The sequence below is a fragment of the Harpia harpyja genome, chromosome 3 (genome assembly GCF_026419915.1).
Source record: "Harpia harpyja isolate bHarHar1 chromosome 3, bHarHar1 primary haplotype, whole genome shotgun sequence".
Lineage (NCBI taxonomy): Eukaryota > Metazoa > Chordata > Aves > Accipitriformes > Accipitridae > Harpia > Harpia harpyja.
In genome coordinates this window covers 63,143,433-63,162,355 of record NC_068942.1, presented here as the reverse complement: position 1 = coordinate 63,162,355, position 18,923 = coordinate 63,143,433, and the positions used below count along the sequence as shown (strand labels likewise).

At 38.5% G+C, this 18,923-nt stretch overlaps 1 protein-coding gene across 4 annotated transcripts in view; it reads right to left on the bottom strand.

Moving 5' to 3' along the window:
* Positions 1 to 944: 944 nt before the first annotated feature.
* Positions 945 to 18,923, bottom strand: part of SPATA7 (spermatogenesis associated 7) — a 46,662-nt gene continuing 28,683 nt past the window's right edge. For all 4 annotated transcript variants that reach the window (XM_052782926.1, XM_052782927.1, XM_052782930.1 and 1 more), the window contains 7 exons: positions 9,694 to 10,169; positions 8,528 to 8,594; positions 6,838 to 6,908; positions 5,822 to 5,875; positions 4,348 to 4,425; positions 2,176 to 2,233; positions 945 to 1,817 (listed from right to left, as the gene is read on the bottom strand). In XM_052782926.1, the coding sequence (XP_052638886.1) occupies positions 1,326 to 1,817; positions 2,176 to 2,233; positions 4,348 to 4,425; positions 5,822 to 5,875; positions 6,838 to 6,908; positions 8,528 to 8,594; positions 9,694 to 10,169 (1,296 nt within the window). In that variant the 3' untranslated portion in view covers positions 945 to 1,325. The remainder of the gene's footprint in view (positions 1,818 to 2,175; positions 2,234 to 4,347; positions 4,426 to 5,821; positions 5,876 to 6,837; positions 6,909 to 8,527; positions 8,595 to 9,693; positions 10,170 to 18,923) is intronic.

Sequence of the window (18,923 nt, the reverse complement as noted above, 5' to 3'; positions counted from 1 at the left end):
GTTTGTCCTTGGAGGAAGCACATTTAGGGTTGGTCTTAGAGGTATTTGGGGACAGGCTTTATCTGGTTCCTAAGGCTTACAGTTCCTCACCTACAGCAAGATAATATAACTTCCCGCCATTTCCTCAGAACCTGTTGAGCTCCTTCTGCAGTAATGTGAATGCCAGGTAATAGCCGTACTCTGATTAGACAAAGAAATTTGGGCTGATTTTGTGCAATGCATGCGCTAACTTCAATTTAAACTTTAATCATAAAATAGACCAGCTTTTCTCCAATTGCTGTACAAGATACCTCATGTGTCTTCCAGTGCAGTCCTAGTCATCAACCAGTACCCAACTCAAATCTTTTTTCAAAACCAGAGCTCAATGCAGAATGCTATGCCAAGGTTGTCATTAATGCAAGAAATTGAACTGTGTATTTTAGTGTTGTGCAGTTTGAAAATTGTTGCAGTCTTCACTTTCCAGAAATATCAGCTGAATCATGGACAATTAGGATTATACAGCTCAAGAGCTGCCATCTGCAGTAGCTAGAGATAAATGTCCTTTTCAGGCCAGAAAGCTGACAGGGGTTAGGCAAAGACTAAGAGCAGCTAATACTGCAAAATGGCTCTTTATACCTGTTAGTATAAGGAATAAGACAATTGAGTTATGGCTGAGGGCTGAAGAAGGAATGATCATCTACCAGCACCAAAAGAAATTCTTATGTTTGAGAAGTTGCCCGTCCACACTCATTCTTTATGTCACCCTAGGTAATGCAAGGAAAAGGTACGTATCTTATGTTCTACAGTTACCGTAAAAGGAAAAAAGTTGATTATAAGAACTCAATGGGATTTAACATCAAACAATGCCCTCTTCCAGGATGGGCAAACAGTTCCATCTCTGTTCTGCAGGTGTGTAGTATACCATGTTTTGATGTGGATACGTTGAATTCTTGCAGACTACAAAATCTTGGATCTTTATAGCAGGACCTCAACTGCACTAGCAATGAATTTATTTATTATAAATAAAAAACAATAAATATTTCATAACTTACTATTACAACTTTCTAAAAATATACATCTAATTTTAACATTCTCAAAAGTTAGTTCCAAGTTATACAATTATAGACAAAAAAATTTTGTATAGTTTGATAACTGACGCTTTACCCTTTAGAGTCTACATTAATACAGAAATTAATTAATGCCCAATTAACAATATCCTGCTAGAGAGAGTTTAGCAGTATTTAAACAGAAATAAATTGAAAATAAAACAAATAATTTACTGTTTAACAAATGGCAGTTCTCCACAGAACTAGCTCTATCCCTATTTAAGAGCTAAGTTTTGGCTACTATTGTGAATAGTCATGTGAGAGCTGAAGGGCCTCTGCAAAGCTTTCCTCGAGGTCATCAAGTTCCTTGGTAGCTTCGAAATCACTGTCACAAGTAATCAAGTTTAAAGTTGCCTCACATGAGGGTGAAGTCTCTGGGTCATCTTCAGCTTTCACACAAGAATCAGACTCTGTCCCAGCATCCATCATTTCAGCGACATCTTCTGAAAAGTCATCCTTGCTCGGTGTCTCCTTTGAACTTTCCCTGCATAACGGTGATTCACATTTGTTTGGTTCCTTTAATGATAAGTCTGTGGTCCCAAAGACTTCACTTTTTGTAGCTTTTCTTTGACTCTGACTTTTACTGGTAAACTCGAGCTCTTCCATCGTATCAAACTCTTGCAGAGCCATTGACTCAAAGGCTTCCCAGCCTGCATGGATTTGCTCTGCACCACTGCCCGGGCTGCAGCCGAGGTCTGCTTTCAGTACATCCAACAAGTAGCGCATTTTGCTCTAGGGGATGAAGGAAGAAAGGGGTGACACTTCTCCATCCCCACAGCACCTATCTCCCCAGAACTCAGGGCTTAATTCTGACATAAGGAAAGGGAGGTTGCTTGCAATCAAGTGACTAAATTATACAGCAAGTGTCACCAAACTGAGTTGACTATTGTCCCTTTTTTGTGATTGTGCCTGTGAGTCCTGATCTACCATGATCCATGAGTCTGCAAATCTCATTTATGGAGAGAGATGCTCCCCACTCAGCATTCTGGTTACCTTTACCTGCAAATACACCAGTGCATTTCCACTGTACTTTGGAAACATCCCTGAAGTCACATGCAGAGAGGGAGAGTATTATAGGGGCAGCGCTTACCTCATCCAAACGGTTCTTATTTTCTTGTATATGACACTCAAACAGTTGTTCCAGAACTCTACAAATGAACAATTAAATGATTTCACAGGAAGAAAACCAACTTTTAACAAATCTACATAAATCAATGACCTTATTTTTTTTATTTTCATTTCTTAACTGAATGGGACAACTACGATTTCGACTCAGCAGAAAAGGACCTGGGGGTGTTGGTCAACAGCCAGCTGAATATGAGCCAGCAGTGTGCCCAGGTGGCCAAGAAGGTCAACAGCATCCTGGCCTGTATCAGAAATAGCGTGGCCAGCAGGAGTAGGGAGGTAGTTGTTCCCTGTACTCGGCACTGGTGAGGCCGCACCTGGAGTACTGTGTTCAGTTTTGGGCCCCTCACTACAGGAAAGACATTGAGGCGCTGGAGCGTGTCCAGAGAAGGGCAACCAAGCTGGTGGAGGGCCTGGAGCACAAGTCTGATGAGGAGTGGCTGAGGCAACTGGGGCTGTTTAGTCTGCAGAACAGGAGGCTGAGGGGAGACCTTATAGCACTCTACAACTACCTGAAAGGGGGGTGTAGTGAGGTGGGTGTTGGTCTCTTCTATCAAGTAACTACTGATAGGACGAGAGGAAACGGCCTTGAGTTGCATCAGGGGAGGTTTAGGTTGGATATTAGGAAAAAATTCTTCACTTGAAGGGTTGTCAAGCATTGGAACAGGCTGCCCAGGGAAGTGGTTGAGTCACCAACCCTGGAGGTATTTAAAAGATGTGTAGACATGACGCTTAGGGATATGGTTTAGTGGTGGACTTGGCAGTGCTAAGTTAACAGTTGGACTCAATCCCAAAGGTCTTTTCCAACTTAAATGATTCTATGATTCCAAGACTGTTTCAATTATGCTCTGTCACAAAGAGGGCCACCCAGAGCCAGCATCCCACTAGACAGGTGCTCAGCAAGCAGACCCAGCTTTGGGCAGCAGATGGTAACCACAGGGTGAGTTGTAGCACAACTCTGGGTGTGTTTGGTCTGCTGGGTCTATGTGGTGGCAGAAACCAATAATCCAGTGGTGGTTCTACTGGCATGCTGAAGTATCCAAAATCCCTTAGGTGCACCACAGTGGCTGATACACACAAGTGCAAATAAAGGGAAGGAATAAAATCCAGCTTCAGAAAAAAATCCAGAGAAAAGTCCTCTGTCCTGAGAGCTCTCTTTCATTGCTTAAGCAGGATGAGAAAAAATTTCAGCACAGAGGAAGTGTTCTGTGACAACTAAGGCACACAGTCACTGGAACAGATTACCAGAAGGTCAAGTGAATTTAATCTAGCTTACATAAGAAATTATTAAAAAAAAAAAAATTTGTATAGGAAAGGTTTTAAGGGAAGACAACATTTCTGTAAAAAAAGAACGAGAGGGAGACTGCTCTTGAAATTTCTCAAAGAGTAATTTTTTGATTTAGTGTATTTAACATTCTCATTGATTGCCTTGACATGAGAAAAAAACCCAAGAGTGCACAGAATAGAAAAACAGCTGGGAACATTATCAGCCCAGAGGAAGATCAGAGTATTATGCTGAAATTAGATGCCTTGAAAATGGAATTACAAAAATGGGTTAAAATTCTGTATCAGAAATACTGCAGGGGTTTTTTTGCTATAAACTGAGAGTTCTTTATCAGAAAGAACTGGTATGGAAAAGAATTTGGGAGTACCACTCAAATACATGAATTGTCTCATAACTTATTGTTACATTATTGAAAAAAAAAAAATCTGATTTAGCAACTGTTGAACCCTTATCTGAAACAGTATGTAATCCTGACAACTGATGTTGAAGATTGAATTCATACTGCAACAGGAACAAGGACAGAAGGGAGATGGAAGACGTGTTGTGTGAAAGATTAGTAACTTGGTTTATTTTGCAAAACAGATGTTTCAGAGTAAAATGATTTCTTCTTAGCATTATTCCACCTAGGGTTCCAGGTCAGTTACTAACAGAGGCTTTATCTCATGGAATATAGCAACAGATCAAAGTAGATGACCCACAGGTCTTTCCTAGCTCCCCTTTCTTACATAAAGCAAAAAAGAAGGGAAACAAAACAAAAGGAAGGGGTAACTATATATCTATATATTCTTAAAGGCAAAGAAGTCCATGTGTTTCTGACGCAGCATTACAAATTTGAAAACAACTGTAACCTACCTGTTAGAAAATAGCCCAAGGCTAAGAATTTCATTTGTTACATCTTCAATGAAAGCTAAATATAAAAGCTCTTCTTCCCTGCCGGGAGAATAGAAAACCCAGCATTAAATGTTTTAAAATAGAGACACATTACACAATGCAGTAGGTCCAGTCAGCTTTAGGGATGTGCCATTAAGAAGATTGTATAGTTCTTGGCACCAGCTGCTAAAAAAGATGGTTCTATCAGGACAAACTAAGCCTTTCATTCAATTTGAATAATTATAATAAAAAACCCTGTGTAAAATATTAGACCGTTAGAAAGGTCGCTATGGTGCTTCGTGTTTATGCTAACTCTCTGTGGTGGTATAAATTAGCACAGAGATCCTGAGTGAGGAAATCAGCAAATCTTGGGAAGTGTTCAGAACCTGCTTTGCACTCAAGAAGAAAGGGGTGCTAACTGGGAAGAAAGTGTAAAATTGCAGTTTGATGGTCTGAGTAAAGGCTTCCAAAGGAGCTTCTAGAGAATCGGACTGCAGCTGAAAATTGCTAGTCCTCAATGGAAGCTCAGAAAAATATAAGTGCTTATTTGACAGCCTCCATTCCTTTCAAACAACAACTCTTTGATGTACAAAATCCTTGTTAGTGTGAGATGTGGCTTTCACCTCCTTGATCAAATTTCTCTCTATTTTAATACCTCTTAAAGCCTTGTTGATGCCAATTGCTCTAATTGGGAGACTCTCCAGAGGTTTGGAGTTCTGTTTGGAAAACAAGAAGGAAAACCCCAAGAGAAAAGACTCCAGTGCTATTTCTCTTTCATAGCATCTTTCTAAATATCCCAAACTATCTAATCAAGCTCTATCAAATCATCCTCTGGTCTTAATAAACAGAAAATAAAAAGTGGGATACATTGTGCATGACTTTCATTATGTAAAATTTGTCATTCAGCGTGAAGATTGTAATTTTGGTTCCCTCTATAGTCAAGAAAGATAGCTACAGCTGATCTTTGATACCTATATTACATCCTTAAAGTTAGGCAAGAACAAGCCTGTCCTAAAGCACAAAGAATTAAATGACTTTCCCAAGGTCACACGATAAAGCATTCGCAGTGTTTCTGAATATAACTCAAACCTCTGCTAATTCTCATCAAATTTCAGAGCAGAAATGTGGTAAGAATGCCCTTCAACTTGATACTTTATTTTGCCAACATTTGCTTCAGAGATTACAGATTGAAAAAGAACTGGAAACATTTAGAGTATAGCCACTGGACAAGAAGAGAAGTCTATCTTTCTTCTGAAGTTATAATGAATTTTCTTCATTTTTAGATTCACACAGAAATTTTTAAGTATTATATAACAATTCAGTCATGTCAATTCTACTGTAAATTGTGAACAGTTTATTCTGAGTTCTCATTTACTCTTTGAAGTTCATCAATTTTGAGGAAGAGTGTCTAGTTTAATGTTGCAAGGTAGCAGAAAAATGGTTTAAGCATACTTACTCAGCCTTGATGGTCCTCCTTGCTGAAGACTGCTGAGAATACAGCGATGTCTCTCTAATGAGCAAATCAGAGGGTAAGGAAGAGAGCAACATTCTAAAAGCCCTTTATACTACCTTGCATCTCACTTTCTTTTGGAGCCATGCTGTGCCATTGTCCCACTTCCTCTTGGAAAAACCCCCACTAGGACACCCCCAAACCCTGCTCCAGTAGCAAAATCCACTGCTTACATTGAAGCCTAAAAGAGTATGTTTCAAGAGTATTATAACACCTCACTAGATGCAGTACTCTAATATCTCAAAAGACCTCAGTGTTACTTCAGATGCTATACAGACCTCCATTATCCATAAAAGTGCTTTTTTTACTCAGAGTACAACTTTTTCCTCAGGTGAAAATGCCTTTGTATAAAAAGGCCAGAGAGCAAACCAGCGAGTCATGCATGCTACTTAGGTCAGCAATAAAGAGAATCAGCTGTGAGCCCTTGGGTTCTGGCCTGACTTCCAACACTGTTCTTATATTGTAGACAATATTCTAAATCTCAGTGTTACATTTTCAGAAAAAGATGTAGGAAATGCCTCTGGTCTGCAATTCTCACAGATTTAAAAGGCTGGATGTCTGGCGACCCTTTTTCCTGAAAGGAAATACCAATTGGCATACCAATCCAGTATTTAGTTGTAATACTGTATAAGAAATATATAGTCTGTAAGCTCAGATGTATGCTCGGACATACAGAACTAACAGCTATATTAACATGTCATCGCTCTCACTCCTGACAAAAACACTCATACATTTCAGAGCTCTCTTTCTTAAATTGGCTTCCCAGTGGAACTTTATCATAAGAAAATAATGAATTTTGAAGTTGGGAAAGGCCATTGATCTAAAAAACCCAACCAAACAAAAGTCCTGTGAGAAGAGACTTGTAAAGAGAAATGGTAGTGAAGGCTTATGGCCTAAGAAGCAGCTGTATAGAAAGTAATAAGGAATGCTTCAAATATTCCTTCCTGCTGTAAATCAGGCACCTTAGGAAGGAGTACGGAAAAGCAGCTATTCCTCTCTCAGGCTTATCCACAGTATATTGTCCATCTTCACCCTACAACACAGAGATAAAATCTTTATTATCAGTGCAAATACACAGCAAATTTTACCATTAAAGTGAACCTAATAACTATCTGTGATTAAGCAGCCCTACAATTCTATGTCTTTTCTGAGAAGCTTTGGGTAACCCAAGACATATAGCAGCAAAGGGTCATCAGCTTTGACATCCAAAATTTTAGTCAGGGGCAACAGGAGATGTGGAACATTTCTCCCCTAACAAGTATGTCAAAGATGAATTCTCTAAAAGTTGGGGGGGTCACTGTCACCAACAGGAGTAAAATCAGGTATGCAAAACCAGGAACCAGCACTCTAAATCACATCTCTTGAGCTGCTTGCACAAAACTGATGGAAAGTAAAGTTGCTGACTGCCTGCATTTTAAATAGTAATACTCTGAAAGGGCCACTGTAAAGCTACATGACTTACTGTTGTCACTTTTACAACAGCCAAAGAAAAAGTCAGATATGACAGTTTTGAAATGAAATCAGAAGTTCTTCATGGAACTGGAGTAAAGCTTTCTGAATAATCACTTAACCTTTTCTTAATGACGTCAGCTGCATATGCAGATCAATTCAGGTCGTCTCTCTTCTATTTTCAGTAAAGCTATAAATACATATTCTCTCTCACCCCTCTCCTCCAATAAATAAAGCATAATTATTTGCCTTATTAAGCTAGAGACATGAAGAGTCTGACCCTGTAGCCTTTGTTCAGGAAGAAAGTCCACAGTTATTCAAGTATGTTTGACAGGGCTGTTTGTTTAAGGACTTATCTGTATAGTGGCTACAAGATATAGCACAAAGAATGAACCTAACTTCTGTCAAACTCTTCCATCCAAATATTAGTACAAATTAAGAGAAAATAACTTCAGATTTGAAATCTTAAGAAATATTTCGGGCCTTTTGCCTGCTTCCCTCTGTCTCCCAAAGATACTGGTATTCCATTTCATCTTTAAAATTTAATAATCTTAAACCACCACACACTAAGGCAATTTCTGAAAGACCAAATAACTGGAAAACTAAGTTCAACTGTCACAAACACTTAGCAATTCAAATCAAAATGATGGATGCAAACATTTCTGTGACTACGACAAAAAAATACTAGGAGCTCATAGAATTTGAAGTGGTGTGATTATTCATTAAAGCATTCCAGATACATTCAGCAAGGCACAAAGCAAATAGTATAAAGGAAAACTTCACCACCGGCTGGTTTGGGTGCTTCCTCAGAGGAAGGAACTCCCTGGTTCCAATTCTCCTGTTGAGGGCTTTTTGGAATATGTTATCCAATGTAAAAATTGAGAAAAAAAAGTCCTTGAAAAAGAGGTACCTTCTTCTGCTGAAAAATAATGTACCAATTATCTATGTCCTTAACAGATACAGATACAAATGCACTTGTAAAAACTCTTGGAAAAAAAAAATTAAATTTTGTAATATCATATCCTAAGATCTCTTCACACGCCTCAATATTTTTTCTTATTGTTTCCACTCATTCTTCTGAAACTCTCCTCTACAGAACTAATTCATCTCACGACAATAAAGAAAAAGAAACTTAAATCCGTTGTATACTGCTGTGGCAGTATATGTGAAGGGTGTCTGTCAGATGACAGACAGATGTATTACCTTCAATGTGACCTTCTGCTGTTCAGTCATAACTTTTCTCTCAAACACTTTGTCTGCAGATGGAAAGCTACAAAATTTAGAGATGTATTAGATTTCCAAGAAGGCTACTTTCAAAATATGCAGGATGAGAATACCAGTGCCACTATGGAAATTTCCCATCAATCTGAATGGGACCTAGTAGTAAAATGTCTCAGACAGTTCAGAAAATTTCTGCCAGACTTCCATTCACATATTAAAATTAAGTTTTAGTTCATTTTGAAGGAAGACAACAGTCATACATAGGTGATCCAAATCCATTATTCAGCTGCATATTTACAGGGGATTGCTAAATTATCCAAAATAATTGTTCAGAATTGAGAATGGAGATAATACTATACATTAAAAGTGCACCAGGAAAATATATGACCCACAGCCAGAAAAATCAATAGTTGCAATATGGAGCCGAAGCTATCATAATTCCAGTCTTATGAAATTCCTAATTTGCTCTAGGGCAAAACCAGTTAGACATGCAGGCACTGAGGACACAAAAGAGACAAGATTTCTCTTTATGAGGTAGTATTAGTAAACACAAAACTAAATCAAAACTGTTTAAATTGCTAAGAAGGAATTCAATGCAAGAGAAGTACATTAATTTTGCATAAAATATTTCATATAAGATACATCTGAAGGCATTTAAATTAAAAAGATAAAAAGAAAAATAAGAGCTGCATTGAAGACTTAAAAAAAAAATCTTTGCATGATGCATTAATTAATTGGAAAGTATGAGACAACAGCAGCAACAGTGGGCAACTACTTGCATGCTTATAGTGGTTAATTCTTTAGAAGACAGGAAGCACAGCTATACACTAGAGACAGCAAAGAGAAGAGAGAGGGAACGACTATTGCCAGCAGATGTGAGATTCCAGTTTGGATTTAGTGGCACTTTGTATCCAATTTGTATAGCTGAAACCAGTTCCTCTGGAGACAAGACAACAAAATATACCAGTGAAAAAAGGAAAATCACATTCTGTTCTAGCTTTTGCTAAGGCATATCTAGAGTAATTTCAGAGTAATTATTCTGGTTTTGTACAAATGTAAATGAGAACAAAACATGTTGCTTTTATGAAGATACTCTTATGATAACATCTAAATTCCACAGTTTCAAAATAAAGTTTTAATCTCTGTACCTGATCACATCAGTCTGTGTTTGAGCTTCCACATGCTGCTTGCAGTGATTTTTCCTTTTCCTTTGAGCAGGAGTGTAATACCTGTACTCTGACAAGAAGGATTTAGCATCTGATATTAAGGTGCGTGGAGTAAAAGGTTTTCGGCCATCAGTAAAGAATTCAGAGTGCCTGACTAGAAGATCCCCACTGCATACTTGGGAGTTGCTTCCTTGACACCTCTGCGAATGACTAACGCTCACAAAACTATTAGTGTAGCTGCACGGAAGTCCAGAGCGTTTTCCTGGTGTACTTGATGTACTGACACTTGAGTTTGAGTTAGATGCGTTAGATGTATTCCGAGAATCTTTTCTGGCGTATTTTACTGGACTGGAGCGACCCAAGCCACGCTCGCCGTAAGGAGACAGCGCTCTTAATAGGTACTGTGCCTGCCGAACACAGGGGAAGAGACCATCTTTGTCTTCTGCTTCCAAGAAACTCTAGAAAAAATTAAAACAAGATTTGGTTACTTTGCAAGTTACCACCTTTGCAAAAGTTGGTACTCCTAGCTATTATTGTTACCAACTTGGAGGTATTTTCTATGTAAAAACTTTTCAATTTTTGTAAAATCAAACTGGTTTCAGAGCAGCCCCAGTGATAACAGCTAGCCATTGGAAATAAGAGAGTAATAAGAAAATGGTTTGCTTCAGCAGCAAAACATTGGTGCTTTGTTACAGAATATTGACAGCTACATCAAACCAAGAGTTTTAATCACTTTAGTCCAAGGGCTCAAGACATTTTTAAATGTCACGGAATCATTGCATTGAGGCAAATTATTTCATCTGGGTATGCTCTGTTTATACCACCTGGGCAAGGTAAGGTAGACATTATCCATAATTATCCTACTGACTAGTTCATAGTATGTATTCTCTGCAAGTGTGGAGTTGTTGCCTCTCCAAATCCTATTAGCTTCAAAGCCTATCACACACCGGCTATCTTTATAAGATGTATATTCTGTAAGGGGCACTGCTTACTGATTCAACTTAGACCATACAGAAAATACTGTAATGTGGTTTAAGACACAGAATAAGAAAACTATAACTAACTGTTTATTCCCTGTGTGAGCCTTCCTGTAAGTGGGAGATACACATCTTTGGTAGGGCTGTACAAACACAGGATGTTACCTTGTGTAATGGCATCCTGCTCCATGAGAAATGTCCTAATTGCTATGATAATACAAGCAATCATAATGTCCTCCAGCAGACACAGTCAAGTTTCTATCCTCTTCTCCTTTGGGTTTCTCAACCCAGCAGGTACATAGGCAGCTGTGAAACTTTCCCTCTAACACTACAGAAAGCCAACAGTGCAAGTAGTTAGCTTACTACGGTTAAACAGGACAGATAACGTGCTGAGTTTATAAATAGATATACTTGATTTCATGTGATGGTAGAGAAATGGTATTACTGCTTCTGCTTCTTAACTGTTCAACACATTAGAGTTTAAAAATGTACTTCAATTCTCAGAAGCAAACTCATATTCAATGTTACTTTAAAAGGATACAGTTAAATGCTACTAGTTAGACAACAAACTAATAGAGACAAATCAGTAGTACATGGTGGTATGGCTAAGGTAAGATGTAGGCAGTGTGTGGTTCAGACCAAAATTATGGTCAGCTAACTCACTCCTCACCAAAAGAAGCACAATATAAGTCTATTTTATATGCAGGTTAAAGTCCAGGTGTCAACTTTAGTTGGTAAGAACACCTAATTGCAGTTTTCAGTAACCATCTATTTTGTATAGAATCTAGTCAAACAAATCTCATTGATGTGGAGGACAATCAAAACAAAATGGGAAACCTTACAGCAAAAGCTCATCTATGCATCTCTTCTTTTTCTCTTTGACATCTGTAAGGTTATTTTCAAGTATTGAGTAAGTTAAAAAGTTAGTGAAGCACTACAACAAATACTAAGAGTAGTTAATAAGGAAGAAGCCAAGTACACCAGAGACTAGTGATGACCACGAATGTAAATCTGTCCTGTGGTTATGGGGGAATTTTCCAACACATTCAATTTTAGAAGGGCTCTTATCAGAAACATCATTTTAATGCCAGGGATAAGAAAACAGTTGATAACCTAAAATCAAAATTTGAAAACTAAGTCTAAGTCTGTCATTGTGAAAGGTTAAAGAATGACTTATTTGGAAAGACCATGCTATTTTTTCTGCTTTCTGAAAAAAAACCTTAATGCTTAAAAATTAAACATTATTCCCGAGTTGTATTACGACACTGTGGCAAAGACAAGAAAGACAGAAACACAACTAAATCTAAGTGACATCTTAAGCTGCTTTTTTTTTTTTTTTTGGTCAAATAAGAACGAACAATTCTGTCATAGAGAGAATTTTGAAAAACTTGCAACTTCAAACATTAATACCTGGACAGGGTATGTGCATTAGTAAATGTGCTTTACAATGTGTCTGAAAAGTTAGGAAGCATCTTAGCAAGACAGCTGTTGTATATGTTTCTCCTGCCTATGACATAACCACCCACTGGATATTCGGTCAGTCAGTGAAAAGTATGTATGACATTTTACAATGTCCAAGGACAGCCATACTGCAGAATTAGAAGATTAAACCAGAAGCCTAACAGCAAACAAAGGTTTGTATAAACTAACTTATTTCATCCACATGTATAACTATTTATGCAATTCAAATTCTGTTACACACAACTGTATGATGGAGAAGAGATGACTCACATTGTGTGTACTCAGGCTACCTAGCAGTACAACTCCCAGAGACAATGCTTGCACCTAGGTCCTGCCTGCAACAGTGAGGGAGACAAGCCGAGGATAGTGTTATTCTGGAAAATCTCATTGCCATACCGTGCAATCAGTATAATACAAGGCAAAATAACAGCTAAAATAAAACATCATCTGAGAAAACCCAATTCAAAACCAACAGCTAACAAACCCAAATTAATTCAGTTTTAACTAACTAGCCAGACTTTTAAAAATAATTATTTTACTTTCCTTACACACAGGCAGTTCATATGGCTCCACATCAACAGCAACTAAGTGCTGCAAGATTTAAGAGAATGTATACAATTAGAGGTGTCTCCTAAGAAAAAAATTCATTTTCTAAGGCCAATTAAGGACTAGATTTTTAACAACCCTGAAGTTTAGGTTCAGATAGGCTTACACAGAGATTAACTTGTTGATGTACCTCCATCATTTGAACAAAGAACAGGAAGATAAGGAGAGACCTGTACAGGCCATAAAGCTTTGCAGTGAAAAAAGGGAGAAAGGGAAGTTGATTTCTGTATGTATTCCATTCATCTCTATTATGCTTCTATCAAACAAGTAAAAACTATTAAGTAGAAGCGTTACATTACTGAAGTCACTGAAGGAATAGCTCCCTTATAGAAAGACTGAGAAAGAGTGGATCCAGTATGATATGACTTAAACATATGCTGTGATATGCATTTATTTATGACATACAACCCTAACTGCCAGTTGAGAAGATTCACAGATTAACCCAGCAGCCCATCCTGATCTTGTAATTAATCCATGTGGAAATTATTTTGAGAGACTAACACTGAAGCATGGATTCAGTGGATTTCCAGCAGTGCTTCATTGCCAGAATACAATATAAACCTAGAGAAAACCCTCAAGAACGCTTTGCTTTTTGAAAGTAATCAGATCATTAAGATGTGGATTGAAGCCTGGATGTGTGATTTTTCCCCACCAGGAACTGACAACAGACTGAATGCCAACAAAAGCGGCAAAATCAACTGTAAAAGAAAGTACCTGTGGGAATTCTGCAAGATAATCAATACTTGTTGTGCGACTTTTGAATTCACCTACTGGGGGATGTAGGCAGGGTAAAAAACCCAAACAACCGAACTTGGAAAACCTTATACATTTGTTGAAAATTCATGACATTGTAACCTACTAATATGTAGTATTGGATAGTAATATATTACTAGTAAACTAGTAATAAATAGTATAGTATATTAACCGATGTAATTCATAGTATAGCTTGTAAATATACACAGATTTTCTATTCTATCATTCAAATCCTAAAAATGTTCTTAAAACTTCTAAGCAATGACTCTTACTGTATAAATACTGCATTTTCTCATAACACTGCTACTGTTACTGCTTTGAATCTATGCTATTCCATTTTTTCCCTTTCAGAACCACTTAATATTTTAAATTAAAACTCAAGACAATGAATATACATTTTGTGGCATGTAGTAAATGCTATTTAGAGGAATATTAAAAAATGCAGATAGTTTACCATCAAAATTAAGTCACAGATCACACTGCTGCATACCATCTATTTCCTTCACAACAATTCCACACAAGAATGTTCTCCTGTATCAGTAAGACCTATCTATGCTATTCCAGTATCCCGAAATGTCCATAGCTGCTGATGCCTAATGCAAAGAGGTATTTTTTTTTTTTTTAGTTAGCTGAACCAAAATAAGCCCTTCTTGATGGTGTGTCATGTGAGCCAACTTTATTTTACTACTACAGCATAATTAAATGCTGAACTGATAACATGCAGTAACAATGCCAAACAAATGCCTGTGTTAGCAAGCAGTATAGTAAGGCTTACTGTGGTGGGTTGACCCTGGCTGGATGCCAGGTGCCCACGAAAGCCGCTCTGTCACTCCCCTCCTCAGCTGGACAGGGGAGAGAAAATATAATGAAAGGATCATGCATCGAGATAAGGACAGGGAGAGATCATTCACTAACTACCATCACAGGCAAAACAGACTTGACTTGGGGACATTAGTTTAATTTAGTATCAATAAAATCAGAGTAGTGTAATGAGAAATAAAAACTAAATCTTAAAAACACCTTCCCCCCACCCCTCCCTTATTCCCGGGGCTTAACTTTACTCCTACTTTTCTCTACCTCCTCCCCTCAGTGGCACAGGGGGACAGGGAATGGGGGTTGCGGTCAGTTCATCACACGTTGTTTCTGCTGCTCCTTCCTCCTCAGGGGCAGGACTCCTCACACTCTGCTCCTGTTCCAGCATGGGGTCCCTCCCACGGGAGACAGTCCTCCACGGACTTCTCCTGCACAGGTCCTTTCCACAGGCTGCAGTCCTTCAGGCCCAGACTGCTCCAGCGTGGGTCCCCCGCGGGGTCACAAGTCCTGCCAGAAAACCTGCTCCAGCGTGGGCTCCTCTCTCCACGGGTCTGCAGGTCCTGCCAGGAGCCTGCTCCAGTGTGGGCTTCCCACGGGGTCACAGCCTCCTTCGGGCACCCACCTGCTCCGGCGTGGGGTCCTCCTCGGGCTGCAGGTGGATATCTGCTCCACCGTGGACCTCCCTGGGCTGCAGGGGGACAGCCTGCCTCACCGTGGTCTTCCCCACGGGCTGCAGGGGAATCTCTGCTCCGGCGCCTGGAGCACCTCCTCCCCCTCCTTCTTCACTGACCTTGGGGTCTGCAGGGTTGTTCCGCTCAAATATTCTCCTCTCTCTGGCTGCAGTTGTGCAGGGTTGGGGTTTTTTCCCACTTCTTAAATCTGTTACCCCAGAGGCGCTACCACCGTCACTGATGGGCTTGGCCTTGGCCAGTGGCGGGTCTGTCTTGGAGCCGGCTGGCATTGGCTCTGTTGGGCATCGGCGAAGCTTCTAGCAGCTTCTCACAGAAGCCACCCCTGTAACCCCCCCCGCTACCAAAACCTTGCCACGCAAACCCAGTACACTTACCAGTGTGATCGTTTGCATATAAAGTACTTGCAGTGGTAGCTCAGCACTACAGAAAACCAGTAAGACTGGAAAGTTTCAGAATCCACCTATAGAGATATTTTGAAAAGCTAATTCCATACCCTTCAGTACGTATTATAAACAACTTAATCTTTTCTTGTATACTTTTTACTCTCAGTGATTAAAACAGTTCATGGAGCTGCAATATAAATTAGACTGTAGAAGCATTTGTGAACATACGATCAGGACTGGTGCCCTGCAATATACAAAATAATAATAAAAAAAGATATTAAGCGATATTAGCCAATTACACAACCACATCTCATGAAAGCCACATGTTCTATTCCTTGGAAGCAGTTGAGCTGATCCTAAAACAAGACAAAGGTACAGGGTAAACGTGGCAATGTCATAAATTTAAGCATTCCTTATTCATGAGGAAGCTTAGGGCAGTTCTCCTCCTCACACATATCATAAGTAGAACAGACCAAGTAGCTACGGTAGTGACTAGGTAGAACTGCAAACCCAAGCCATGACTGTGTCAGTCTTGAGATGTACTCATTCAAGTGCTGAGAAAAAAGAATGTCTTTTGAAGCCCTTATAGTGGGGTAACCCTTTACTGCCCAAACAGGTAGGCAGTTCAGCCTTTGGATACACAAAGAAACAGTATCAGGAACAAGGAACTATGTTGGTGACTTCAAAAAGATTTTAAGGAGTGTCGGAGAATGCTGTTTGTCTGCAATTTGTCACCAAGCTTTCAGAAAATTATTTGTACACCTGTGTTGGTATAGGCAAGTTAACTGTAAGCAAGTATGTTCATTTTCTTCTCCAATCTGTATCTATAAAAACGTCAGATGTTTAGCTGGGAAAAAAAAAGATGACAAAAACATGCCTACAAATATGCAGTAACACAATGATTGAAACATATTTAGCTCTATTCTTTAGATACAATTAAAAAAAATATATTCCATGGAAGTATCATAGCTTTGGACATTAGCACTATCAAGAACTATAACTAGTGTAATCTGGAGTCAAGAATCTTGACACCTATCTTGCTTAGCAATACATGTTCCTATTCTATTGATTCAACCAACTGTAATTTATTTTGAAATTTACTGAATGATATATTTCAGCAATAATAGCCCCATAAAAAGGTTTCATAAATTACATATTTATGCTTCAGTTTTGTTAGTCACAAAACTGGGGTAAATGGAGTATTACTTGCAGCAAGCTTGTATAGAAAGGAACCCTGAATCTTCATGGACTCTGTGGAAGAGAAAGTTCAGTAAAAATAGATCAAAGCATACCACTGTCATCTGACAGGCAAGAGAAGTAACACAGAGAAAGAATCCAGATTTCTCTCTAAGTTACTTTTAGTTTCTGCAAGAAGTTTAGTTTCTCAACTCAAAAGCCACTGAGGTACAGCTGCCTTATAAAAATGAAACTTTGAAAAGAAAGCTTGTTAAATCTATTTTCACATAAAAGGTCCAAAGGCACCTCTCACTGGGGTCACTGAAGTTACACCAAGATGAATTTTAAGTCTTGAAATTAACTTGTTCTTGTATGAAAAGGTCTTCCAGTAGAATAGTTCATCTACCATCATAAAATGAGATCAGAGAGACACTTTATGAACTGCACTGTCAAGATACAGAAGCTGCAATTTTGTAATAAATGGGCATCTGATTCTTTTAACTTGAGACAGTTCCATTTATAAGCCACTTTAATACTGTTGTATATGGGCTGAGTGCCTGCTCTCCACTGCCTGGACAGAGCAAATGTCTCCTGTAGTAAGTGACAAGCTGCCTTTACAGTTGCTGCTCTCATAACCCCCTTGTATGATGTCATCTGTTCATTTCATTACGCATTTCAGTAATTAGTTAAGAATTGAGAAAGGCAAGAGAGAAAATTCACACAAATCTGTGAACAAATAATGTATGAATATAATCAGTTTGCATACTGGCATCAATAATAACCATTTTTCTCATTCAAAACTATGTTCCTGTTACATTCTTTCCTTCGGTGTGTGTGTGCTATTCAATTGTATAATGTGGTATGTTCCCACTTTCATCAAATACTGTGATGTTATTAGTAAAGGGGTATTACTGAATGTGCATATGGAAATGTATTAATTCAAACAACCAGCATGAGAGGTGATTGTCACTATGAAGCCTGAAAGGAAACCTGTACTGAACATTCCTGATGAAAACATCTTTCTTTGATGCTCAGAAGGTTCTTCTGCTTTCTTTAGTCACTTACATCTCTCATTCTGACAGAACTAATTCAAGCACAATACATCTTTGTACTGTTAATATCACAACCGTATACTAAATCTTTAAATATAAAGCATTTGAGTAGGCAATTCACATAGCCACGCATGTGTGCTGCATACAAAATTAACAATAGAGATTAGAAACAGTTAAGGGTGTTTCCTAATCTATATTTCATATGCTCATATGCACAAGCAGATGGTCATAACTGTCATCCTTAAGAAATCAAAAAAGTCTCAAAAACCGGGCTGAAAAGGATCTTGAAATGTCAAGGCAATGGCAACCATACTTCAAATGGTTAAAAGAGAAAATTTACCCTCCTATGGAGCAGCCTTCCTCCAACTGACTTTTGGCATGGATTAATTTCTTTAAAAAAATTTGTTAGCAGCCAGAAATGCCTATTAATAGGATTATCTGAACACGGGATATGAAATACCAAGTCTTGCTCAAATCAGACATTTTACTCATGGCCACCTCAATTCAGGTTTTCTTGCTTCAGAGATAAGTCATATTGAGCTTCATGCAGTTTGACACACTGAATCACTCAGATGAATGTTTAAAAATCCAAATCAGCTTTGTACAGAAAAATAAAAATGAAAAATCTAGGTATTTCACTATGATATAGCTTTCCGTCCAAGGCAGCAGTTGGGAAGACTACATTGTAGTGACATTCTATGCATAGACATTACAGTATTTTCCAGACTCTGTGAAACAGCCTTTTCTATTGTGAGAAAACAGAGTAATTCATTAAAGAAGGAGTATGTATAAGTAATTTGCTGACAGATAAATGAGTGGATACCCACAAATGTGCTGCTTATCCATCCTCAAGCTATTCAGTCTAAATAAGTCTCTAAATACTTGCTTAAAAATTACGTATTCACAAAGTTAGCAGCCCTTTCAGCATCCGTATCTGTAGCTTATCATCCTATTTTGATTAACTTTCACACTCGGTGTCAACCATCGCTACTATGCTACATGGAAAGAGAGGAGCAGAAGAGAATTACAGCTGCCCCCAGGACATCTTATGCTTTCCCTGCCCCTCTACTTAACTGTGAGAGATAAACTACTGTCCTTAAAGTAATTTAGTTGCTAGCGATCCCATCCAAAGATTGCTCCATTGTGCCATTTGAAAATAAGCCTGCTCCTTAGCTTCTCACTTAGGTCTTCTGCTAAAAGTAGAGAAATGCATGACGCACCATAAACATCTATCACATCCTAACCCATGGCTCTAGATGGAATATTTTTATCTCTGTGATCAAAATACTATCATCTTTG